Source organism: Phascolarctos cinereus, unplaced genomic scaffold, assembly GCF_003287225.1.
Source record: "Phascolarctos cinereus isolate Bilbo 61053 unplaced genomic scaffold, phaCin_HiC Scaffold_1;HRSCAF=81, whole genome shotgun sequence".
Lineage (NCBI taxonomy): Eukaryota > Metazoa > Chordata > Mammalia > Diprotodontia > Phascolarctidae > Phascolarctos > Phascolarctos cinereus.
The window spans coordinates 194,114,635-194,141,078 of record NW_027555514.1 but is presented as its reverse complement, the minus strand read 5'-3'; the positions used below and the strand labels follow the sequence as shown (position 1 = coordinate 194,141,078).

The window sequence follows — 26,444 nt, the reverse complement described above, 5'->3', positions numbered from 1 at the left end:
GTATATCAGTATTTCAGTTTTCCTGTTTATTTTTTAGTTTGCACAAGTCACTCTCCCTCTCTGTGCTCCTTCGTTCCTCCCTAGATCCCCACCCTGATGAAATGGTTACTGATGACTAGTATTGACTGCTAAGCCTCTTGCCTGTTCAACCACATAGGACAAAATTATCTGTATACAGAGCCTTTTGGTTTTATGTACATAGTTGAAGGTACACAGGATGGTCACAGGAGACAAAATTTTTCTTTGTACATCATTCTCCCCTTGGTAGTACTATCTTCCATCTTCCTTCCCAACTCCCACCCCCAAGGAGGTGAAAGAATGAGATCCAAATGATCTTAGGTCCTTGAAATCCTTCTCAGGGAGAAAGGAGAATCCTGGAGAAGAATGGTTGATTAGGTTGGAAATAATAATAGCTCATGCTTAGAAAGTTTACAAAGTTCTGCTTTCTTCACAACCATCCTATGAGGTATAGGTAGCACAAATATTTTTATATCCATTTGACAGATTAGGAAATAGGAACACATTGGTATTGTGTCTAGGCTGGGGTCACCCAGCAATTAAATGTCAGGGATGGGATTCCAACCGTGGTCCATAAACTCCAAATCCAGTGCTTTTTTTATACTCCCTGAAAAATGACTCTTTGACAGAAATCAGGTTGATATTGAAAGTGTTTTCTCAGGTCTAATTTCATTCAGGGGATTGGGACTTCTGGGGTGAGGGCTTTGAGATCAGAGCAAAGCCTCAGGAGTCATGGCCTCTAGCCAGCTCAGTTGGAGGGACATGTGACTGGGGAATGGGGTACCTGACCTAGAAAACTAGGTGAAGTGGTTTTGCAGTTGACTCTCTGTCCCATAGCCCACCCTCCCTGTCCCTGCCTTAATGTGCTGATAGACACAGACAGATAGACAGAGAGACAGACAGATAGATAGTAAATGTGTTTCTACAGTAGAGTTGGGATTTCTGGGGGACCTGAGAGTTCTGAGAAAGTCATGGAAACTTGTTTGTAGAACTCCAACTTGAAGTGTGGCCTTGTTGTTTTGCTCTCATTCATCTTCTTTGGATTACCCCTAAGAGATTTATATAATTTAAGAGATAGATAGGACACTGGCAACCCTATCTCTCAAGAGGAGTATTTCCCTTAGTAAAGAGAGTCAGTTGTGGGACTCTTTTCTTACATGATGGTGATGGTGGTGGTGATGGTGGTGGTGGTGGTGGGGTGTGTGTGTGTGTGTGTGTGTGTGTGTGTGTGTGTGTGTGTGCGTGTGCGTGTGTGTGTGTGTGTGTGTGTGTGTGTGTGTGTGTGTGTGTATCTCCTGCCACCTAGGAAAGATTGCCTAAAGTTTTAGGGTAAGGGAAAGGATGTTTCACATAGTGGGTAATGTGTATCTTAGAGATGAGGTGTCTGTGGGAATCTCACTTCTGTCCCTGAGTCAACTCTGCTTCCTGTTAGAAATTATCTTGGTGACATTTCCCTGAAGTCTTTCAAAGGCAGGGTACCTCAAGAGAAAGAGGATAGGTGCTCCATCACCTACTGGACTCTATTCTACCTTTGTCATCCCTTCCTCTATCTTTGCCTTGCTCTACTCACCAGGTTTAGACTTTGGCCTTTCCAGCATGCTGTTGGGCAGCTCTTTCAAGAGGCTAAGGAGGAGGGAAGCAGAGCAGGGCTGTAAGGTTAAATATTGTCCTGACTTCTTGAGAAAGAATCCAGAGTGGAAAAGATGGAGAGGGGGAGGGACTGGGACTAAGCCAGTGATTCTCTCTGTATATTGTACTGTTTGAGAACCCTAGACAATATGGTCAGTCTTACCCCTGCTAGACTGACTGGCACTATTAGGCATTTGTTTTCCCCTTCTCTACTCCTCCTCCTCAACCCAGCTTTGATTGACTTGTGGACATACAGCACTTAGAAAGTACTTTTTGTTTCTTGGTCTCCGGAAGGAGAGCGTTGGCGGTTCTCCCTCCTAGAGCCTGCGTTAGGGATGTACAGTAGGAATTACAGATTTAGGGTAAGAAGTAAGAACTATAGAACCTTGTTTTTTTGGGACTTTGACACTTTGTGTTTATTGGTCTTATAGAACACACACTCTTTGGTCAAATTCCTCTTGTTCCCTACTAGTAGGCTGAACCTGTGAGTTCATAGGTATGGGGAACTTCCAGATGAGAAAGTGCCCTTGACCAATAGCAGGTCTGAGTCTTCTTGACATTTTATAATCATCAGTAGCACTTTGTACCAGGTGCTGGAAATGAAAAGAAAGGCAAAAGACTGTTCCTGTTCTCAGGAAACTTACAATCTAATGAGAGAGACAACATGCAAATAGCAAATATACAAACAAGATAGATCAGTTGGAGACAATCCATAGAAGGAAAGCACTGGCATTAAAAGAGATCAGAAAAAGTTTCTTACAGATGGTGAGATTTTAACTGAGACTTGCAGAAAACCAGTGAAGCCAGGGGGCAGAGAGGAGAAGGAAGGGCATCCCAGATATGGATGACAATAAATGAAAATGCTGGGAGTCAGGAGATGGAGGGACTAGTTCAATGGACAAAAGAAGACCAGTGTTACTGGATCTAAAAGTCCATAGTGGTGGTGGTAGTGGGGTGGATTTAAGGAGTAAAAAAATCAGAAAGATAGGAAGGGGTCAGGTTATGGAGGGTTCTGGGGCACTAGGTTAAATGACTTGCTCAGGGTCACACTGTGTGTGTCAGAGGTGGAACTTCAAACCAACTCTTTCTGATTTTGAGGCCAGTTTTCTTATGAATATATTGAATTAATTCTTAACAGTATATGGACTAGATTCTAATGAGGGATGGGGACTTGCCTTTCTTCTGTGGTCACATTTCCTGGGGTAGTAGCAGCACAAAGACTGAAGGAAAGTGATTTCTTGGGAAAACTTTTGTCTGCTGGTAAGATACTAGAAGCATTGTGTTCTTATTTTTTTATTGTACCAGTTCTCTTTTCCTGCTTCCAAGCCACCCCATCCCCCATTCCCATGCCAGCAGGTAGAAAAATAACTGTTTCTGGTCTCAGGATATTTGTCACATCCAATACTCATGGCGAAAAGAGGATTGGAATTCCAGCCACTGAAGGCAGCAGCAACCCTTGAAAGGGGTCACAAATTGTAGGTTGTGCTAAATTTACCCTGGCTTGAATTATTTGATGCCTTGGTTTAAGTAAGGGTTAGTACTTGTTGGGGAAAAAAAAACCTTGGTAGGGGTAGACTGACTTTTCACAGTGCAAAAACCCACAGGATTGAAAGGGGAGTAGCTGCCTTGTTCTCTCCCACGATGCCAGTTCCCTGTGTTAGAACTATGTGCAAATTAGCTCCCATTCACACTGAGGGATGATTGTGTTCTGCCTGTCTTGGGTTGAAGGTAGGTAGCTGGGGGTGGTATGGGGGCTGTGGGAGGAAAAGTTGCTGTGAAAAATGGGTTGCAAGGTCCACAGACCACAAATGGGAGTTCAGAACAGCAAGGTCTAGGGTGATGGGAGAGGGTAATGAAGAGATTGGAGACAGTACAAAGTATAAGATACACGTTTTCCCCAACTCATCCCCTACAGGTGCCTTTTTCATACCCTACCTCATCTTCCTCTTCACCTGCGGCATTCCTGTTTTCCTCCTGGAGACAGCACTGGGTCAGTATACCAGCCAGGGGGGTGTCACAGCCTGGAGAAAGATCTGCCCCATCTTTGAGGGTAAGTACCTAGAGTCCAACTCCAGGGTATGAGCATTGGTGGTTGTAAATCTGGTCTGGGAAAATTGGGATGATTAGAAAGAATGTCAAGGTCAAGAAGGGGTGAATATTTCCATTTGAAACTCAGACAGTTGATTTTGTAAATGGGACTGACTTTGCTTTACAGGGGAGCAAGGAAGTAGACATTAAGAACAAAGGAGTAGGGATAATGGAGTAAGGGATACAGAGACTGTGTCATTTACTTTCTGTTTACATTCAAGTCATGTACAAACCTGTATGGACTTATTTCCTGGGTGTGTAATATAATGCTGCAACTTGCAAATGCTAACAATAATTGTGAATTGGTGGACAAGGGAATATCTTAGGGGCAAGAGCAGCTGGAAAGATATGCTGAGGGAAAAACAATAAAGCAAAAGTCATGCTTATGAACAAAAGGAACAAAGGAACTGATTTTTGGAGGATGAGACAGGAATGGAAAGGAGCAGTAGCTCAGGTAGCAAAACTTAGCACTAGGAAGCAAAACTTTCTTCAGTGTAGGGTTGGGAGGAGGATGGATCTTCTTATGCTCCTGATCTCATTGTGAGGGGAAGTGGAAAGACCATTGACTATGCAGGTGGAGAAGTTAGATTTGACTTTTCCTTTGGCTACCTACTACTTTAGATGAGTCACTTGGGGGTGGGTGAATTGGATGCTTGTTTCATTTCAGGTCTATTCCTTTGTCTTCTTTGTGCTCTGCTCCCCAGGCATTGGTTATGCCTCCCAGGTGATTGTCATCCTCCTTAACTTCTACTACATCATTGTTCTGGCCTGGGCCTTCTTCTACCTCTTCAGTTCCTTTACCATCGACCTTCCCTGGGGCAGCTGTGACCACGAGTGGAACACAGGTAATGCCATCTCTCCTATACAAGCTACCTCTTGTCCTCTCTTCTCTCTCCCGAAGGGCTGCCCATAGCAAATCCCATTCACATTCTCTTGGGTAGGAACTGGACTGGGCCATATGATTGACTGGTGGAACTAGGGATTCTTAGTTTGGTGAATTAAAGACTGAAGGGGTGGGATGGATTAATGTTAGTGGAAGGGCAGAACACCAGACAGCTATGTTCAAGCATTTGGAGCGCTATTGTGTGGAAAGGGGATTAGATTTGTTTTGTCTAACCCCTGGGAGTCACAAAGAGGAGGATTTTGGCTTAAAATAAGGGGGAAAATTCCCAACAATTAGAGCTATAACTAAGTGGAATGGGCTGCCACTGGAAATAAAGAGTTTTCTATCACCAGAGCTATTTAAGCAAAGGAAGGATGACCGATTGTCGTTTATGTTGGGGGGAGGGGCTTTTAAAGTATTTATTTATTTTTATAAGCATTTATTATCTCTCCCTCTCATTACCTTCCCCCACTGAACAATTAGAGAAAATAATACCCTCATAATAAGTATGCAGTCCATCGAAACAAATTTTTTAATTGGCCATGTCTAAAAATAGATGCCTCATTCTGCATTTTAAGTCAATCACTTCTCTGGCAGGAGGTGAATGCTATGTTTCATCCTTTCATTGATCAGAGTTCTAAAATCTTCCAAAGTTGTTTTTCTATGTAGTGTATAATTATATACATAGTATGTATGTCATAGTTAAATTGTTCTATTCCTTCTGCTCATTTCACTCTGTATCAGTTCAGAGAGGTCTTCCTGGTTTCATTTGAAACAGTTCATTTTGTCATTTCTTAAGGACACAGTAATACTCCATTACATTCATGTACCACAGTTTGTTCAGTCATTCCCCATTAGGTGGGTACCTTGTAAGGCAGCTTCTTATATGGATTGGATGAGATAACCTATTAAGTCCTGTCCAGCTCTGAGATTCTGTTCCCAAAGGGGATCTAGCCACTGATGTTAGACAAAAGTTAGACAAAAGTTACCAGCTGTGTATGACACTGTACCTAGTACTGGGGCAGGTAGTTTCAGGTAGACAGGAGAGAATACTGGGAAAAAAGCATTTAACCGAGTCTGAGATTCAGGATTCTAACCTTTGTCTCCTAAAGGAGCCAGGGTGATGAAGTAAAGAGAACATTGGCTGTGGAGTCAGTCAGAGAAGCTGGTTCAAATCCTACCTCTGATCTTTACAACTTTGGTTTGTAAAGTGGCCTTGGTTTCCTCAAAATGAGGAGGTTAGATTAGGTAGCCTCTAAAATGCCTTCCAATCCTGTGGTCTGTGACCTAGCTACAAAGACCTTAAGCAAGTCTCTTCATTTCCTTGGGCCTCAATGTCTTCATTCCTAAAAGCAAGCCCCAAAACAAAACCCCAAACAAATAAATAAACAAAAAACCCTAGGGATAATATCTTTCCTGTCTACCTCACAGGGTTGTCATGGTGATTAAATGAGCTAAGGAAAGCAAGAGCTCTTTGTAAATTGTAAAGTGCTATATATAAATAAATAGTTATTGCTATTTGTGCTCCCTGGGGATTTATTATCTAGTGTAATAGTCTAACTTTGTGCTATGAGAAGTAACTCTAGAAAATCTATATGGTGAATCATTGAGAAGTGAGTGAATAGTCAAATTTAGGGATATTCATCCATTTATTTGTTTGCATATGAAATATAATTTGTTTGATTTTTTTGTTTTGTTTTGTTTCATCCTAAAATTATGGGAGGGCAGCGAGGTGGCACAGTGGATAGAGTGCAGGACCTAGAGTCAGGAAGACATGAGTTCAAATCTGGCCTCAAATACTTACTGGCTGTGTGACCCTGAGCAAGTCATTTAATCTTATTTGCCTCAATTTTCTCATTTGTAAAATGAACTGGAGAAAGAAATAGCAAACCACTCCAATATCTTTGCCAAATGGGGTCACGGAGTGTTTGACACAACTGAAATGACCCAACATCATCGACAACAACAACAAAAATATCATGGTTGTCTCCAAGTACCAGTGTTCATATTTCATAGACTCATAGAACGAGGAAGGTACCTCAGAGAGCATTTAGGATCATAGGCTCTAGAGCTGCAAAGAACATTAAAGATCATCCATTAATTTGAAACCAGCTCTTTGTGAGACTAGTGTCAGAGATCAGTTTCCTAACTGAGGTCCCAGAGAGGAAGTAGCTCACCCAAGGTTACACAGGTAGCAAGTTATATAGAGGAGAAGTGAGCCTGGGTTGTCTTCTTTTATTATGCCTTTCTTTCCCCATCTTCCTCTTGTGTTAATTAATGATAGCTAGAATTTATCTGGCTCTTTAGTATGCAGAGCTTTTTACAAACATGATCTCATTTGATCCTCATGACAACCTTGGGAGGTGGGTGCTATTATTATCCCCATTTTACAGATGAAGAAACTGAGGTGTATAGTGGAGAAATGGATTAGCCTAGGGTTGGTCACATAGCTAGTAAGTGTCTGAGGCTGGATTTGAACTTAGATAATAACAATAATACTTATGTAGTACGTACTATGTTTTAGTAACTATGCTGAGTGCTTTACAAATATGTTCTCATTTGATCCTCACAACAACCTTGGGGGGTATGTGCTATTATTACTCCCATTTTACAGTTGAAGAAATTGAAGCAAATAGGTTAAGTGACTTACCCAAGGTCACATGGCTAGTAAGTGTCTAAGACTGGATTTTAACTCATATCGTCCTGACTCTAGGTCCAGCACTCTATCCACTGTGCCACATAACTGCCTCAACTATTACTCATTTTTCTGCCTCCTTAAAAAAAAGTATAATTAACATCACTTAACATTTTCTTTATAACTCAGGCTCCTCATTATGAATATCAATTCTTATACTATGCTATATATCTTTGGGGGCCACTGAGATGTTTGTCATCATATGAACTGGACCCAAACTGCAATATATTTTAAGGTCTTGTTTCTGATTTTTATAGTTTTTCTTTCTCTTCCCTTGCTATCATCTCTTCTGGTTGCTTTTAGTGTTTCTGCTTCCAATAGTACTTCTTCCATATTATTTACTTGTTCTGAGCTGCTGTGATGTGGGAAACCAAGTAGTCAAGCCTGTTAGAATTGTGTCTTAAGTAGGAGTAAGTAGGCTAGGAAATGAAAACCTGAGGAGTACTTTGAGTTAAGGGCAAGAATATTTTTATTTCCCTTCTGGTTGTTCAGATGTTGCTTTAACTTACTGTGCTGTTTTCAGTCTTGTTGTAGAGAGTTAGAGAGTTTCTGGATAAGTAAGGCATTACTCTTTATAATCAAAACATCAATATGATTAACAATGGCTATTTCCAGAGTATCACAGAATCTCAGACCTAGAAGGAACCTTAATAGCCATCTCACTCAGTTTATATCTGAACAAGAATCTCCTCTATAACATCCCTTTTTTTAATTTAAGAAACTTTAAGGAAAAAAATTGAGAATTTTTTTAAATTAAGAAAATTTAATGTCAGTCCCTTCTCTGGATCATAAAAAAGACAGCAGAGGTCTTGCTATTTATAAAGGAATTGTTTTTAAAAGCAAAACTTAAGAAGCTTTCCTAGGGTACTCTCAGGCAATACCAGCTTCCTGAAGGCCTCTACATAGGTCATGAAGCTTTCATAGCCCCAAAATTGTCTCCATCCAGGCATAATACATTAGCTATCCCCAGATTTCCATGCCAGAGAGACTAGCAGAGTGCAGAACTCATGGATGAGATTGGAAATGCAAAATTACATTCAAGTTTGAGTTGCTAGTCCTATGTCTTTGATTTCCTCTTTATCTCTAAGATGTCAAGTTACTCCCACTTATCAAAAGGCAAATTAAAAAGTCCCTATGGGCTCATGACAGCATCCTTACTGCCTCTTCTTGGGAGGGAAACAATTAGAATAAAATAATATGAAAGTATTAGAGACTTTGTAGACCCATAGGGATGATATCTCCAAGTTCATTATCTCCTCCTAGAAGTAAGAAATGAAAGATAACAGTGGTACCAGGTGATTGTGTTTCACAATCTCTTTTTAAATTTATTCCATACCCACTTACTGGGTACAATATTTCATACTGATGCCCAAAGTAGTCTAAGTCATGGGATAGTCAAGGTTACTTCTTCAGGCCTCACGGTTGCTCTGTCTTCAAACATGGTAGTCTTCGCTGTGATACTGAGCCAGTATCAGTTACATTGGACAGACATTCTTTCTTCATAAGCACAAGCTAGGAAGGCTAAAAATTATAGAACTCCATCTCCTGCTTTCACTGAAGCAGGTTCCAGAACAAAGATACTGGCCTCAATAAAAACGCAGGAAGTGCTCTTCTCTCCAAACATTCTGAGAAGTGGTCATCTGACCTTTGCCTGAAGACCTGTAAGGAGAGGAAACCAGCTATCTACGGGGGCAGCTTGAACCATTTTTGGACAGCTCCAGCTGTCAGGAGACTTTTCCTTACATCAGTCTAAATTGGAATCTCTGTGATTTCTGTCCCATTACCCCTAGTTCTTCCCTCTGAGGCCAAACAGAATAAAGAGCATGATATGGAAGCCAAAAGAGTATGAGACCTTAGGGTACCCTGAAGTAGGAACAAAAGCCAAAATATGGGAGGTAGTAGTCTCACTACCCTCTGATCAGACTAGTCAGACTGCATCTAAATATTGTATTCAGTTCTAGTTGCCAAATTGTATCCAGAGGAGGGTAATGGGGGATTGCAGACTGTGCCACATGAATATCAGTTTGATGCTAATAATTATGATGATAATAAGATCTGACATTTATGTAGCATTTTAAAGTTTGCAAAATACCTTAAATATATTATCTTTTTGATACTAACAACAACTCTAGGAGGTAGGTATTACTACCATCCTGTATGACAATCAAAGAAGCTAGGATTGTTTAGCAGTGTTCAAGTATTTGAGGGGCTGTCATGTAGAAAGGGGCTTTGTTTATTTAGTGAATTTGACCTCAGAGAACAGAACTGAGAACAATGGGTGAAAGTTGCAAAGAGACAGATTTTGGTTGAATCACAGGAAAAACTTCCTTACCATTAGAATTATTATTATCTTTTTGGAAGCAATTGGGGTTAGGTGACTTGCCCAGGGCCACATGGCTAGTAAGTGTCTGAGGCTGGATTTGAACTCAGGTCCTCCTGTCTCCAGAGTTGGTGCTCTATTCATTGTGCCACCTAGCTGCCCCAGAATTATTAGAAAAGTGTTCTGCCTGAAGGATTAGTGGAGTCAAACAAAGGCTGAATGGTCACTTGTTGGGGACATTGGAGAGGAAGTTCTATTCAAGTCCATGTTAGATTGGGGAGCATCCTCTGAGGTCCTTTGCAACTTAAAATTCTGTGATTCTATTATTTGCTTTAGCTCCCACAGCTATTAAGTGGCAGAGCTATTTGAATTCAGATTTCCTGATTCCAAGTCTCTCTCTTCCTCTTCGAAGTCCAACAAGCAAAGCATAATATCAACAAAGGATATACTAGACCTCTTATAATAAGCAAAGATGGACGATCACTTATTAAGCATGGTATAATAGAAATTCCTTTCATGTACAAGAGTAGATGGTTGCTGAAGTCCCTTCTAGCTCTAAGATGATGTGATTCAGGAATGTATTTTTCACATTCTTGGCTCGTCAAGAAGGTAACAGACTAGTAAAGAATAAATAACTCTTCATGGTTACAAAGCACTTCACTCAAAGTATTCTTTTTGATCCTCACAATATACTTTTTTTATCCTTTGACTTGCGGATGGAAGCAGAAGTGGAATATCATTCATCTCTTTGTCTCTGAGGATCTTGGTTGCATGTGGCTTTCCTCAGGGAGCTTGGTCTATGACCTTGAAGCTGAGAGTCAGTCCAATGCATTTAACCTGATGTTAGAATCCCAGATTTTGAAGCATAATCAGACTATGATTTGTCCTTAGCACAGAACCTGATATCATTGCCTAGACCTCCCTCAGCTTCAGCTGTTCAGCAATGATGAAATCAGTGAGGCTGTTCATTAAATCTTGGTCACGTCTGTGATTCTTCTTCCACTCCCAACCCTGATGTATTTAGAAGGAATCAAATGGAGTTTATGATTTTGTGGTGATGTTTAACTCCCTAAAGCCAGCAAACAATGCCATTTCTTTTCAATTTTCCAATCCTGAGTAGTTCAACAGTTTCTATCTACACGGCTGCCAACATAGGCACTGACTCATCCATGACAGCTACATCATGAGATGGCAGTAACTGCTTTGTGGCAGTTACACTATAAGCCCACCGCCTGGCACATAGTAGGCACTAAGTAAGTACTTATTGATTTGATAGATTTATTGTGAATTTATCTGTAAAGTTTCTCACTAAGAAAGTTTATGGGACATGTGTTGGTGGTAGCAAAGTTCTGGTTCAGACCTATGTGCTTTTGGGCTGATTGGGGGCCTTTGAGACAAGTGAAAAGTCTGAGTCCTTTTTACTCTTCCAGAAGACTCCACAGTGGGCAATTCTTTCAGTTTATCAGGCTCTACTAAGAACACCAATGTTGGCATCATAACTAGAGATTTTTCTTTATTAATGGCCATTTCCCTTTGGGAAATTGGCATTTCTAGCACCATGTAACCTCTCATGGTTTAGTGTGGAGATTCATACTTTTCTAGGTGCTATTTTATCAGATTGTTCATTGTTCATGAGGCTGTGACCTCAGGAGGTGAAATGTTTCGGGTTTGAGGCAAGGAAATGTTTTTCTTAACTCCATCTGAACATTCTCAAGTGAAAAGTCCACCAACATAGGGAAGCAGCTGCCACCTCCATGGCTGCCATGAAACTGTCAGTGACTATGGAGGGTAAGTGGGTTGAATTAGAGATAGCAGTGCATAAGGAATCAATGTGGACACAGGTTCAGCTTGGAGCTTCTTCACTTATTAGCTCAGTTTTCCCATAGCTGCCTCTTGCCTTCTCTAATTTTCTCATCAGTCTTTCTTCTTTGCCTCACCCCTGTCTAATGCTTCCTCTTCCTTCCTACATGTTTCTTGAGCAGAGCACTGTATGGAGTTCCAGAGGACCAATGGCTCCCTGAATGTGACAGCTGAGAATGCCACCTCTCCTGTCATTGAGTTTTGGGAGTAAGTGAAACCTTGGCCTTGGTGGAGAGGGATATGGGGAGAAGTAGTCACGGTGTCAATTGTTGTTCAGTCATTTCGGTCATGTCTGACTCTCCATGACCCTTTCTTGGGGTTTTCTTGGCAAAGATACTGGAGTGGTTTGCCATTTCCTTCTTCAGCTCATTTTACAAATGAGGAAACTGAGGCAGAGTTAAGTGACTTGCCTAGGGTCACACAGCTAGTCTGAGGCCAGATTTGAACTTACAAAGATGAGTCTTTTGGACTCTCAGCCCAGTGCTCTATCCACTGCATTGCCTAGCTACCCCATGGTGTCAACAGTGAAAGAATAATTCCTCTTTAATTCTTTGTTGGTTTGTTCCCATCATGGTTGACATGGGTCACAGGGCTGTGTCCTTTAGCTCAGCATTTCTCAGGCTTTCTTATGATTTGCTGGGAGATATTGCCTGCTCTGTCAACCCCAACGTGGTTTGTTCATTCTCACTCTTAAACACTACACACATACAAATGTACACACACACACACACACACACACACACACACACACACACACACAGAATAGGGGAAAAATTGTTGGATTTGGAATCGGAAGACCTGAATTCAAGGCCCAGTTCTTCCACTTAATGGCCATGTAACCTTGGTCAAGTCTTTTCCCTTCTACACTTCCGTTCCCTCATTTATAAATGAAGGAGTTAGATTAGACTTCCAAGTTCCATCCCATTTCTTAGACTAATTCTGTGACTCCATGGACTTGAACACATACAAAGTGGGTAAACGCACTCTCTTTCTTTCTCTCTACCTTATGGTTCTGACCAACTCCTCTTGCTTGGCAAGGGAAAAGAGGAGTGAAAAAGCTTCTACTACATGGACCACACCCAAGTCATATTTGCCCAGAGCCAGGACAAAATATGTGTGTAACCTAGGCAAGCTTTGAAAATCACAATCCTACTTGTAACATATGCAACTTGATACCACAAAATAAATACTGAAATATCACAGAAAGCAGGATTTTCTGGCATAAAAGTGTCAAATTCAACCCTTCCCCTTTCATACTAGGCCCTAAGCAGATGCCTATTTCACTTGCCCCTACTTCCAGCTCTGTGTTCACCATTTGTTTGTTTGTTTGTGTGTGTGTTCGTTGTTTTAGGCAATTGGAGTTAAGTGACTTGTTCAGGGTCACACAGTTAGTTAAGTGTCAAGTGTTTGGTCTGAGGTCGAATTTGAACTCAGGTCCTCCTGACTTCGGGCCGGTACTCTATCCACTGCGCCATCTAGCTGCCCCTGTGCTCATCATTTGTTAGAATCAGTTTGATTCCTCAACAAGCATTAATTAAACTCCTGCTATGTGCCTGACATTGTCCTAGGCATTGGAGATACACAAAAAACCCAACAGTTTTTGCCTTCAAGGAGCTTACATTCCATCACTGTGGAACAGTGGGAAAAACACTGGCTTGGGAGGCAGAGGATTTGTGTTCAGTTCCTATCTCTGAGGTTTACTTTTTGTATGACCTTGGGTGAGTCATTTCATGTTGTTGGGCCTCAGTTTCCTCATCTGTAAAATAAGGGGTTGGACTAGATGGCTTCTGAGGTCCCTCTTAGCTCTAGTTCTGTGAGCCCATGTGTACATGAGTGTGTTTGTGTGTATTGGAGACAAGAAGTATGAACATAAGTATATAAAAATAAAATTGTTTCAAAGTACTAGCAGCTGAAGGGATGAGGAAAGGCCCCATGTGAGGCACATGAGCTTTGGAGGAAGCTAGGGATTCTAAGAGTTGGAGGTGAGGAGGGGGTGCATTCAGAACATTCTAACACATGGTTGGGGAATAGAGTTTTAGACCCTTCTTCCTAGCTTAAGACAATAACAACCCCCTTCCTCTCCCAGCTCCCCCTGGACCTTGCCTATGGTGAAGTTTGCATTTGTCCCTCTTGACCTCCCAGTTCCCTGCCTTTCATCTGGGCAAAGGAGACCCCTGTGGATGCCTGGGGGACCACAGCTGGTGACCTCTGTGATGAATCCTTGGGTTAGATAGAGTTCATGTAATTGAGCTGTTGTTCTGAGGATGGGGGCTGCAAAACTTGATGGGTCATCCAAAACTGGAGCCAGGGTCAACTTTTCTCTCCACAGGAGGCGGGTCCTAAAAATCTCTGAAGGGATCCAGCACCTGGGGAGCCTGCGGTGGGAGCTGGCCCTGTGCCTCCTGCTCGCCTGGATTATCTGCTACTTCTGCATTTGGAAAGGAGTCAAGTCCACGGGCAAAGTAGGCGTCTGAGGAGTTCCCATACTCTTCAACTTTAGGATTCATTGCCTTTGTTTTAGAGCAACCAGATGTTCATCAGGCTATAGTTTGGAGCAGGGGTTCTTATCCTGGGGTCCACAAATAGATTTCAAAGAATCTGATTACTTGGATGGAAAAAAATTACATCAATATGTAACTAATAAATCTCTACATAATTATATAATCTATAGTTTATATAAACTATATAATTGTATCATCTGTATAATTAACTATATAATCTATGCAAACTATACTTTAATCTATATAAGCTATATAAATATATCATCTATATAATTAACTACATAATCTACACAAACCATACTTTAATCTACATAAACTATATAAATATATCATCTATATAAACTATATAAATATATCATCTATATAATTAACTATATAATCTATACAAACTATATATAGACTATATAAATGTATCATCTATATAATTAACTATATCATCTATACAAACTATATTTTAATCTATATAAACTATATAAATATATTATCTATATGATTACATCATACAAATTATATATATAAACTAGATAACTATATCGTCTATATAATTAACTACACAATCTATACAAGCTATACTTTAATCTAATAAACTATATAAATATATCATCTATATAATTAAATACATAAGTCTATACAAATGATACTTTAATCTAGATAAACTATATAAATATCATCTATATAATTAACTATATAATCTCTATAAACTGTACTTTAATCTACATAAACCCCCATATAAATATATAACCTATATAATTAACTAACCTCTAACTGAAATTTAGCATTTCCTCCAATTATTTAAAAAACGTTATTCTGAGAAAGGGGTCCATAGGCTTTATCAGACTGCCAAAGTCTATGACACGGAAAGGTTAAGAGCTGTGGTGTAGAGGCTACAGATACCTTTACCTTTGCCATCTCCCTTCTTCCAAGTTCTATGACTTTCTCCACTCTGTGCTACATACTTTTGGTGGAAGAAAATAAGGTCATTGATAATTAGGAGAATTAGAATAAAGCAAAAAAGAATACCCTACAAAGGAATTCTAACTTGCATACTGCTTGAGGATATACCACATAGGCTGTGTAAGTACAATTTGTACACAGTTTACATACCTCCCCTTTCCTTAATAATAGCCCAACTTTAAGATTTAGAAAACACTTGTTATACATTATCTCAGTTGGCTGTTGCAATAATTCTAAGACAAGAGGTATTATTATTCCCATGTCATGGAAGATGAAACTGAGGTTTAGAGAAGCTGAGGGCTTACCTAGAATCGCAGGGTTGGTGGGGGTGCGGAGGGCAAAGATCAAAATTCTATTCCAGGTCTTCTTCACTCCAAGTCTAGCAGACTTTCCACTACCTGAAACACATTCCTTGTAAAATCCCCAGTAGAGATCCTTAACCAGCCCCCTGACCTTCTGGGAACCAACTGGAAAATTGAGGGGAACTGTCTACTCCGCAATGAGTGAGGTATCAGTAGGTATTTTGAGTCTGTGAAACACTTTCTATTTAGGGCACCTGTGTAGGTCTTTTCCCCATCTGGGTGCTTGACTGTCCTAAACCTTTGCTGCAGAGGAAGGGACATAATATTAACAGTCCCAGTTACATCAGGATTTAGGAATTTGGAAGGTGGCCTTGCTTACAATCTTGTGTCATGTCTTTTCGTACTCCATGTTGTCTCGCAAGACAGTGAATTTTAGGAGAAAAAGGATGAATGAATGGAGCTGGAGAGGAGAGTTATAGAGGAAAGCTGATGGATGCCTGAGTCCTTTCTAGAAAGAGAGCAAAATGTGGAGGAAAGGTAGCAGGAGAGAGAAGGGAGATTGATCTGAGCAGCTGTGAGGCATGTGGGGAGGGAACAGCTGAAGGGGGAACCTCTTTGCCCTTTCCCATGGGGAAGATTTCCTTGCCCCTTCTCTCCAAATGTCCTAGGGTCTCTTTCCTCACTTCTTTGCCTGCTACCTACCTGACTGTCTTTGCTTGAAAACCTCCTCATTTTACCCCCTCCAAACTGATGTCTTCCCTTATTCCAGGTAGTATACTTCACAGCTACGTTTCCATACCTCATGCTGGTGGTCCTGTTAATCCGAGGGGTGACTCTGCCTGGTGCTGCCCAGGGCATCCAGTTCTACCTGTACCCGAATCTCACCCGTCTATGGGATCCCCAGGTAAGGAGCCGCAAGGAGGGGAAATCATTCGGCTTAAGGCATGCAGGTGCAGGAATCTCCATGCCCATTCTGGGCCATCCAAAGGTTGTTTATCTATTCTTGGGGATTACCTTCCATTTACTTTCTTGGGTCTTAAGTTGCTTAGGAAGTGGTGTCTGGAATCTTCCCTTTTCTGATTCATAGCTGCCACAAAGCCTGGAGGTTTGGATTAACATTGGTAAATCCCTTGGAAACCATGACTTTGTTCTTTGACAGCTGCTTCCTCTTCCCTCCCCTTATGCCATTCTTCTCTTTTGATTTGACATCTCCCTCCTTCCCCTTTCTCCTCGACTTCCCATTCTCTGGGCTATTTCTTTCTGTCATTTGATCCATTCCTACATTCCAGGGGCCTTGATCTCCTCATCTCCCCCTTCCTGCTGGGCTCTACTCACAGCCACTTTCCCCTTACACTGGCAATTCCTGCTCTTGTGACCTCCAAATTAGAGGCTGCTTTCAGTTCTCTCTGGCACAAGATATGTTATTCTGTAATAAATACCATTCACGCCTGTCTTTTTCCCTGCAGGGTGCAGGGAGGGATGGAGGGAAGGCAGCCTTAGTGGAAAAAAGCACCTCCAAAGGAGATTAAAGGGTCCAGGCAGGAGGGGACTGAGAAAGGGTTCAGTGCAGATCTCTGTGGCCTTCTTATTTAACTGTTTTTTTTAAATAGATTTTATCTGTTGTTCTGAGGTGCCATCGGGGTGCTTATAAAGCAGATGGGCTGTAGGGGGCATGGTGAAAGTCAGACGCCATCCTCTAACCCCCTCACTTTTAGCTGGGTCCAGGTTGCTGTCTTGTCCCCCTTTTCCTGTCTCCTCAGTTTCATCAGGAAGGCAGAGGAAAGCTCATGAGCCTGATTTACAGCCTCAGTGGTTCATGCTTTGAGGCTGACTGACAGCTGGGGGCTATGTCTTACACTTTGTAACACCTACTGCAACTAGTACAGTGTTACTCCCATTCACTGAGAGTAGTCACTTGATGAATAACATGGATTAATTTGGTGTTGTTGTAGTTTCTCCTTTGTTCTCCAAGAGGAGCTTGACATCAGGAAGGAGATGTCATGACTTGCAAGTGAATTGGATTTCAGTGAGGGAGGGCTGTGCACAGTCACCAGCCTCACTCTCTCCTCTATCTGGGTCTCTTGGCAAGATATAGATCAGGACAATTAAAGATAGCCCTGGACAAAGTGGGGGACTTAGCCCTTTTTTAAGCTAAGGTCTTTCCTAGCTGTCAGTTTGTCTGAGGCAAAGCCTATTCGGTGATTAAGGCTAGGTAAAAAATGAGGCAAAGAACAGCCTCTTTACCTAGTGAAACAAAATAAAATCAATCTGGGAGGGGAAGACCCTCTGAGTTTCTGGCCAAAACAGAAACAATTGTTATTTACATTCACTCTGAGCCATCAGAATCTAAACAATGATGAAGCTGAGGCTTGGGCTGAGACCTATTGTTGGCCAATCAGTGAGAGCTATAGTGATTTGGGTATAAAGCATGGTCCATAAAAAAGAAATCTAACCCATAAACCCCAAGATATCTTTCTAGGTTTCAGCAATCATCATTTATATTCCTTTGGGCAGAGTACCCAGAGGCAAGGGTATGATTCCCTATCTGGAAGAGAGAGAGGAAGAAGAGGGAAAGAAGGAAGGAAGGAAAGAAAGAAAGAAGGAAGGAAGGAAGGAAGGAAGGAAGGAAGGAAGGAAGGAAGGAAGGAAGGAAGGAAGGAAGGAAGGAAAATAGGTAGGCACTGGGGCAGCTAGGTGGCGCAGTGGATAGAGCACCGGCCTTGAAGTCAGGAGGACCTGAGTTCAAATCCAGCCTCAGACCAAACACTTGACAACTTACTGTGTGACCCTGGGCAAGTCACTTAACCTCAATTGCCTAAAAAAAAAAAAGAAAAGAAAAGAAAATAGGTAGGCACTGAGTTGCCCAACTGGAACTGGCCAGTTGGATCCCCAGTGGGGCAGCTATTACTACTCACAAGTTGTTGTTTGTCCTTCCTTCTCAAAGAGGACTATGATGTCAGGAAGCAGATGTCATGACTTGCAAATGAATTGAATTTTAGTGAGGGATGGCTGTGATTAATTTATTGTTGCAGGGAATCACCTGTATCATTTTTTCTTGCTACTCACATCTTATCACCTTCCAAGCTTGCTGTATGCAGTGCAATGAACATGAACCATCCAAATACTTTGAGAACATCAGAAAGAAGGCTTTTGGGAGTCGTTTCAATTTAATTCAAGAAAAATGTATGAAGGGGGCAGAGCCAAGATGGCAGAGTGAAAGCAGTGACTTGCTTCAGCTCCCCCCCAAACCCCTCAAAATACCTATAAAAATGGCTCTAAACAAATTCTAAAGCAGCAGAACCCACAAAAAGATAGAGTAAAGCAAATTTCCAGCCCAAGACAACCTGGATGATTGATCAGAAAGGTATATTGTGCCAGGCTGGGAGTGGAGCACAGTTTGGCTTGGGCACACAGGCCACAGCAAACCTGGAGCAGGCCTCAGAGGAATGAATCGCGGGCAGCTGTGGTGGTTTCCAGACTTTTCAACCCACAAAAGCCAAAGACAACTTAGAAGGACAATGGGAAAAGTCTGTTACTGAGGTTCTGAGAGAGGAGCTAGGTCTCAGAGCCAGTTCCAGAATGCAGAGCACAGAGCGCAGGCCCTGGGGTGGTGGCTGTGTCCTGAGCTTCCAGCCCACAGACTGAGGGGGAATCAAATGGCCTATCAGAGGGGGATTTCAGGGATCTCTTTGCCAGTGCTAAGGCAGGAATCTCTTGCTTTGCCCGTGCTTGAATCTGGGTCACAGTTCTGGACGTTGGTCCTGGGGCAAGGAGGAGCGCTTGTGTGGTAGAGCTTGTAGTGGCTGTGGAGAAGAAACCTTCCTCACAGTTCCAGGACAGAAGGGAGTGCTTGTGGTCACTATTAGACCAGAGCACAGACCAGGAAAGGAGTAAACACCTCGCCCCTTATCATACCACCTTGCAAGAACTGAAAATTTACAGGTCCCTACAAGTATCTCTGAAAACAGCTGTACAAACCCCTAAAGCTTGGGCCAATACATTCTCCACATTGGAAGCAGATTCTTACCTTAACAAAGAGACTAAAACTCTAGTAATTGGCCGGGATCATGAGCAAGCAGCGCAAAAAGAGTCAGACTATATTATCTTACTTTGGTGACAAAGAAGATCAAAACATACAACCAGAAGAAGACAAAGAAGACAAAGCTCCTACAATCCAAAGCATCCAAGAAAAATATGAATCAGTCCCAGGCCTTGGAAGAGCTCAAAAGGGATTTTGAGAAGCAAGTAAGGGAAGTAGAGGAAAAACTGGGAAGAGAAAAATGTATGAAGTGCCAAGTATGTGAAAGCAGTTTTGCGAAGTGCTGGTCATACAAAGAAACAAAACAAAAACCAGAGCCTGCTTTCAAGGAGATGGCACTCTACCTTGAGTAGGAAGAGTAGTGTTTGAGGTGATCAAGAAAGACTTCATTGAGGACTTGGTACCTGAACTGGGATCTGAAGGAAGCTGAGGGTTCAAAGAGGTGAGAGTGAAGAAGAATGCCTTCTTGGAATGCTAGACAGCCTGTGGAAAGGTAGGAAAACAGGAAATGGAATGATAAATTTGGAGAATGGCAGTAGGTCTGTTTGATCAAAAGGAGAAATATTAAATAAGTCTAGAAAGGTAGCAGGGAAATTGTGGAAGCCTAAAGTGTTAGGAAATCCTGGTGAGGAAGCAGTATTTCATTCTAGAAGCAATAGAGAGCCACTGAAATTTTTTTGAGCAAGAGAATGGCATTCTCAAAACCTGTGCTTTAGGAAGACTGCTTTGGCAACCATGAGGAAGATAGATAATAGAGTAAAGATCATGGCAGTAGGGATACTAATAAAGAGACTATTAGTGTAGTACAAGTGAGGAGTGATACAAACTTGAACTAGAGGGGTATAATGTGGGTAGAGAGAAGAGGACAAGAAATGCTGGGGTGGTAGAAATGATCATTCTTGCCACCTGATTGGATGACGGGGATGGTCAAGGATGACTCAAAAGTTGTGAACATAGGTTACTAGAAGGGTGGTGATGTCCTTACAGAAACAGAAAAAACTGTGGGAAGGATGAGTTAAAAGGATAAAATGAATTCTAATTTGGAAATGTTGAGATGGAGATGCTGATGGGTTATCGAGACAGAGATGTCAAACAGGAAGTAGGGAGGGCACTAACAATTTGGGAAGGGGGGAATCAGGAAAGGCCTCTTACAGGAGGTGGTGCCTGAGCTGTGCACAGCCCTCCCTCACTCAAATCAAAGTCAATTGCAAGTCCTGTCATCATCTCCCTGATGTCATGGTCCTTTTCAAGAATGAGGGATAAACCACAACTTGTGAGGAGTCCAAGTTGCTTGAATGGGGACTCAGCTGGCCAGTTCCAGTTGGGCATCTCCTCTTCTCTCCTCCCCATCCCTCCCCTCCTTTCCCCTCTCCTTTCCTCTCTTCTTCTTGTAAATTTTGATGACCAAAAGCTACCTAGTTAGCTTGGAGTCTACTGGCTAGTTTTCCTTTAAAGACCAAGCCTTGAACCCAGTTCACTCTAGATGTCGGATTGGACAATAGGTCCCTGCCCAAACATCACTTAATGGTTATTTTTGGGGGCCCTACAGGTACAGAGTGAATGTAAATAGTAAAGGTTTCTCTTTTGGCCAGCAACCCTGAGGGTCTTCCCCTCCCAGTTTGATTTTTTTTTTTTTATTAAAGGGGCCATCCCTTGACTTAAATAGGCCTTAAAGAGGCCTATTCACAGAATGGGCATTGCTTTACTCAAAGTGAGAACCTGAAAAGATCTTGGCTTGAAAGGGCCAAGGTCTCCTTCTACATCCTGGCCTGATCCATATCCAGCCACAGAGCCCAGATGGCTCTGAAGTCCTTGCACAGCCCTCTGTCACTCAAATCAAAGTCAATTGCAAGTTATGTCATCATCTCCCTGATATCATGGTCCTCTTTGTGAACAAAGGACAAACCACACACACAACCACAACAAGCCTGAGCTGTACTTTGTAGGAAGTAGGAACTCTCCTTGGCAGAAGTGAGGAAGGCAAGCATTCTAGACATGGGAAGACAACATATGCAAAGGCATGAAGGTGAGAGATAGAATGCCATGTTCAGGATGATAGTAATTAGTCCAATTTGACTAGGATGTAGAATGCATGAAGGACAGTAATGTACAAGACTAGAAAGGTAGGTTGGGGCCAGATTGGAAAGGTCTTTAAGTGCTGGATCAAGGAGATTATTGTATTATGCCAGAGACAGTAGAGATTTTGAGCAGGGAAGTGTTATAGGCAGACCTGTGCTATACGAATAGCAATTTGGCATTGTGGAGGCTGGATTGGAAAGAGGATAAATGAGTCAGGGAGAATAATTAGGATGCTGTTGTAATAGTCCAGAGAAGAGTTGATAAGAACATGAATTAGAGGCAGCTATGGGGTATAATAGGGAGACCTGGATGGACCTACAGGCACGGAGACCTGAGTTCAAATTTTGTCTCAGACACTTACTAGCTGTATGGACCTCTGACTGCCTAATAGCACCTACCTTCCAGAGTTAGTGTGGGCATAAAATGAGACATTTTGTTAAGTGTTTTGCAAACCTTAAAATGCTATTTAATGCTAACTAATATCCTCCTCCTCCTCCTCCTCCTTATCATTATTAGCTAGCTAGGGTTCTGGCTTTGTGACTGTAGAGAAGGGAGTGAATGTGAGAAATATTAGAAAAGTAGAATCACCAGATCTTAACAACTCTTTGAATATGTGGAGCAAAGAAGAGTGAAGAGTCAAAGATGACTAGTAGATTTCAAACTTGGATGACTGGAAGAATGTTGGTGTCCTTGATAAAAACGTGAAAGTTAGGGAAAGGGGAGGGTTTTGGTGAGAAGATGATGTGTTCTGTTTGATGATGAGACACATTCAGTTGGAAATACCCATGGAGCAGTAACGTGGCCAGGAGGCATTTGGTGATGTGGGATCAGAGCTCTGGAGAGAGGTGATCTGATGAGATCACTGAAAGAGTATAGGCAGAAGAGAAAATGGCCCAGGACAGAGTCTTGCAGGGTAAACTCACACAAAGAGTAATAGAAAGATGATCTAGGAAAGCAGAGTGAGAAGGAGGAACCAGATGGGTAGGAAGAGAATCAGGAGAGAGCAATGTCATGAAAAGCCAGGGAGGGATGCTTAGGAGGATGGAGCAGTCAACAGTGACAAAAGCTGAAGAGATCTGAAGAATGATGAGGACTGAAAAGAGGCCTCTGCATTTAGCAGGAGAATGCTGGTAACCTTAGAGAGAACTGTTTTAGATGATAGAAAGAGAGCTCAAAGGAGTGAGTTCTCAGGGGAGACAGGAAGGATAGAATCAAGGGTGTAAATAGAGAGGGGCCAACTTTTCCTAAGAGATTTAAGGCAAGCCTTCCCAGTCTAGCACCCCGTCTGTGGCCCCAGCTCAGTGCTGAATTTGTGCTCGCTGTTCAACCTCAATTCAAAGCCAAGTCTTTGTAATAGGCAGAAAGAGTAGCTCCTTGCAGGGTGCCTGTACCAGAGCCATAATTGAATCTAGTTGGCACCTCCCTGGGAGTGTGACATTTCCAACTGGCAGCTTGGCACCTGTGGCCTCTTCTCTTCACTTTGAAACACTCAGCCAGGGAGCTGAGATCAGGTAACCCACACGGGCAGAAAGAATGGCATCTTCTCTGTCCCCCTTTCTTCTCAGCGCAGAGGAGACAGAACTAGGAGAGGGATACTAGTGATAATACTTTAAGGATCTGTGATCTTGTCAGTCTATCTTCCCCACTGAGGCAAATCAGAACCCTTCTGGGCCTTAATAGATGGTTCTCATGTATTGTGATGGCCCAAAGTGTCTATTGCCTCATGGCCATCCCTCTGACAATGTATATCACGCTCTGCATTTGGAATCAGAAGATGTGGGTTCAAATCCTAGCTCTGACCTGTATAAATTTGGGCAAATGATTTCCCTTCTTGGCCTTATTTTCCTCATCTATAAAATGGGAGGAATGGATTCAGGGGTGGGGAACCTGTGGCCTCGAGGCCACATATGGCCTTGTAGGTCCTCAAGTGTGGACCTTTGACTAAAGTTTGGATTCAAAGGGTTGCCCTTGAGGACCTACAGGGCTACATGTGGCCCCAAGGCTGCAGGTTCCCCACCCCTGGACTAGATGATTTCCCAGGTCTCTTCCAGCTCCAAATCTTATGATTCTATAATTTGGAAGGATGAAAAAACACTGAAGTGATTTCTATGTGCCAAGCACTGTGCTACATACATATGTATATATGTCTATATGAATGAAACAGTCCTTTTTCTTTTTATTCTTTTTTTTTGTGAGGCAATTGGGATTAAGTGGCTTGCCCATGGTCACACAGCTAGTGAGTATCATGTGTCTGAGGCCAGATTTGAACTTAGGTCCTCCTGACTTCAGGGCTGGTGCTCTATCCACTGTACCACCTAGCTGCCCCCGACAGTTCTTTTTCCTTAAGGAGCTCATTCTTTAACCAAGAGAAACAACATGTATAGAAGAGTCCATCTGTAAGGCAGATGGAAAGGCCAGACATTCTAAGAGGCCATAGCTGAGTAGATAGCAAAGTCTGAGGGTCTTTACTTATACAATCAGCTCAGATGATGGTGCCTAGGTATCTGGAGGACACAGCAGCAGAGCAGGTGGGGGAGCCATGTGGGTTTTAGGACACTGCAACAGTGTTTGGTAGGGCTTGATAATTGTGCCTTGTGGCTGGTTACTCCCAGTTCATCCAAATGGTAACGCATTATGTTATACTTGACCTCATTTTGTGCATTATTTCATGATGTCATTCTTCTCCCCTGTCTGGCCAAATGGGATTGAGGTAGACTGGAGTCTGGGGAGGGAAAGGGGAAGGCAAAGTCTGTTATTGTATTTGCCCTTTGCATTGGCCGGAATGGGCCAGAGCTAGATCCACGTGGCCAAGACTTTAAGAGAGAACCTAAAGTTGCATCCATGCCATGCAGAAGCATCAGAGGTGGCATGATAGAGTGGATACACTGTTGGACTTGGAGTTAGGAAGAGCTGAGTTCAAATCTTACCTCTTGCAGGCAATTCACTTAGCCTCTCCAAGCCTCTGTTTCCTCATCCATAAAAAGGGCATATTAATGCTTACCTCATTGGGTTGTTGTGAAACTTAAATGAGATAAAGTATATAAAGTGCTTGGAAGCACTTATATAAATATTAGTCATTGCCATTCTCATATCAATGCCTTTTATTAGTGCTTTTGCTTTCTAACAAATGAATAAATGGAAAAGCATTTATCATGTGCCAAGTACTATGCTAAAGGCTAGGTATACAAATAGCAGAAGCTAGATAATCCCCGTTTTCAAGGAGCTTAGATTCTAATCAGGGGAGAAAACATATAAAAGTTGAGCTGCAGGGTAGGTGGAAAAGTCTAGGAGCGCCAAGGATTTAGCAGCAGGGCAAATGGTAAGACCCACAGATCCTTAGGTACTTTCACGTCCACCGTCCCACGCTATCCTAACAATTTTAAAATGGATATCCCAAAGAGCCTTCTCTCACATTTTACATCTGGGGAAAACTGAGTCCCAGGGAATAGAAATGACTAGCCCATTGACGTATGGGTTATCTCTTGGTTCCTAGTTGCATTGATGGCATTCAAAGCTAAATCGATTGCTGAATCCTATGCTAGAGTAGCCCTTCCCACTGGAGTCTGAGCTGTCTTCCTAAACTCATTCTGTCTTGAGTAGTTGCATAGGCTGTTGCATTGGCACCCAGCTTTTTTACGCAGGTAAGTAATTATTAGAGTCTCAGGTACAATTGACTTTTCTTTTTTTTTCTAAGACTAATTATCTGATGCCTTGGTCATTCCAGTGTTCTACTTCTTGAGCTCACTCATGCTGTCACCTTCTTGTTTATTCCACTTTTTTTGAGATAAAATAAATAAAGATGGAGATAGGGAAACTCCTAGAATTGTAGAATGTTAGACTGAGAAGGACCCTGGAAATGACCTCGTCCAGGCCCCTCACTGCATAGATGACGAAACAAACAGAGCCTTTGGAGAGTAAAGTGACTTACTCAAAGTTATTCAGATGTCCAGACTGGCATCATAATGTGTCTCCCATAATACCTGATTGCTTCAAATCAACCCTTTTTGCTCTTTGCAAGCAGTTCTAGTGACAGGTTTGATGGGGAATAGAGTAAAGCTATTGTAAAAAAGATAAATTTTTACATTATCTGTGAATTATGTGCTATATAGCCTAGAGAGTGATACTGACTTGCTCAAGGGAAAGAAACAGGATTTCCTTGCTTAAAAAAGTATAAGTTGTGGGGCAGTTTGGTGTCACAATGTGATAGAGTACCAGCCTTGGAGTCAGGAGGACCTGAGTTCAAATCTGGCCTCAGACACTTGACACTTACTAGCTATGTGACCCTGGGCTTACGCCCTTACCTAGCAAAAAACAAAACAAATATAAAGTTGCTTCACCTCAGGACCACACATCTCTTTGAAGGATTTCTCTCTTTTCTTTCAGATAATTGTTCCGGAATCTAATTGTGTTGGTCAGTCATTCAGTCATGTCCAACTCTTTGTGACTCTGTGGACTATAGCATACCAATATTGTCCATGGGGTTTTCTTGGCAAAGATACTGGAGTGCTTTGCCATTTCCTTCTCCAATGGATTAAGGCAAACTGAAGTGACTTGCCCGGGGTCGCATAGCTAGTAAATGTCTGAGGCCGGATTTGAACTCAGGTCTTCCTAACTCCAAGCCTAGTACTTGAGCCATCTAGCTGCCTCAAGCAGAGGTTAAGTGACTTGCGCAGGGTCACACAGCTAGTGAGTGTCTGAGGCCAGATTTGACCTCAGGTCTTTGTGACTCTGGGCCCAGTGCTGTATCCACTGAGCCATCTGTCTGCCTCTAATAATAAATCCCTGAGTTTTGGAGTCAGAAGATCTGGATTGGAATTCCTGGCTCCACCACTTCAAAGTCCTTTAACTGTTCTAAGACTCTGGTTTTTTGCCTGTTAAATGCACGTAATAAGATTTATGCTAGCTGCTTCCAGGCATTGTGAGGCTCAAATGAAATAATGCATGTAACATACCTTGTAAATATCAGCAATAATAATACTCACAGTGACGTTATTACTGTTAGATATCCCTCCCCTCCTCTGTCCCCTAAACTCAAAGGCTGTCCCTTGAAGTTTCACTGGAGGATCTCCACCCCTG

At 42.2% G+C, this 26,444-nt stretch overlaps 1 protein-coding gene across 2 annotated transcripts in view; it reads left to right on the top strand.

Moving 5' to 3' along the window:
- The window catches only part of SLC6A13 (solute carrier family 6 member 13), a 52,081-nt gene that overhangs the window by 7,948 nt on the left and 17,689 nt on the right, over window positions 1-26,444 (top strand). For both annotated transcript variants that reach the window (XM_021001728.2, XM_021001727.2), the window contains exons 3-7: window positions 3,563-3,697; window positions 4,440-4,580; window positions 11,616-11,700; window positions 13,823-13,955; window positions 16,020-16,154. In XM_021001728.2, coding sequence (XP_020857387.1) covers window positions 3,563-3,697; window positions 4,440-4,580; window positions 11,616-11,700; window positions 13,823-13,955; window positions 16,020-16,154 — 629 coding nt within the window. The remainder of the gene's footprint in view (window positions 1-3,562; window positions 3,698-4,439; window positions 4,581-11,615; window positions 11,701-13,822; window positions 13,956-16,019; window positions 16,155-26,444) is intronic.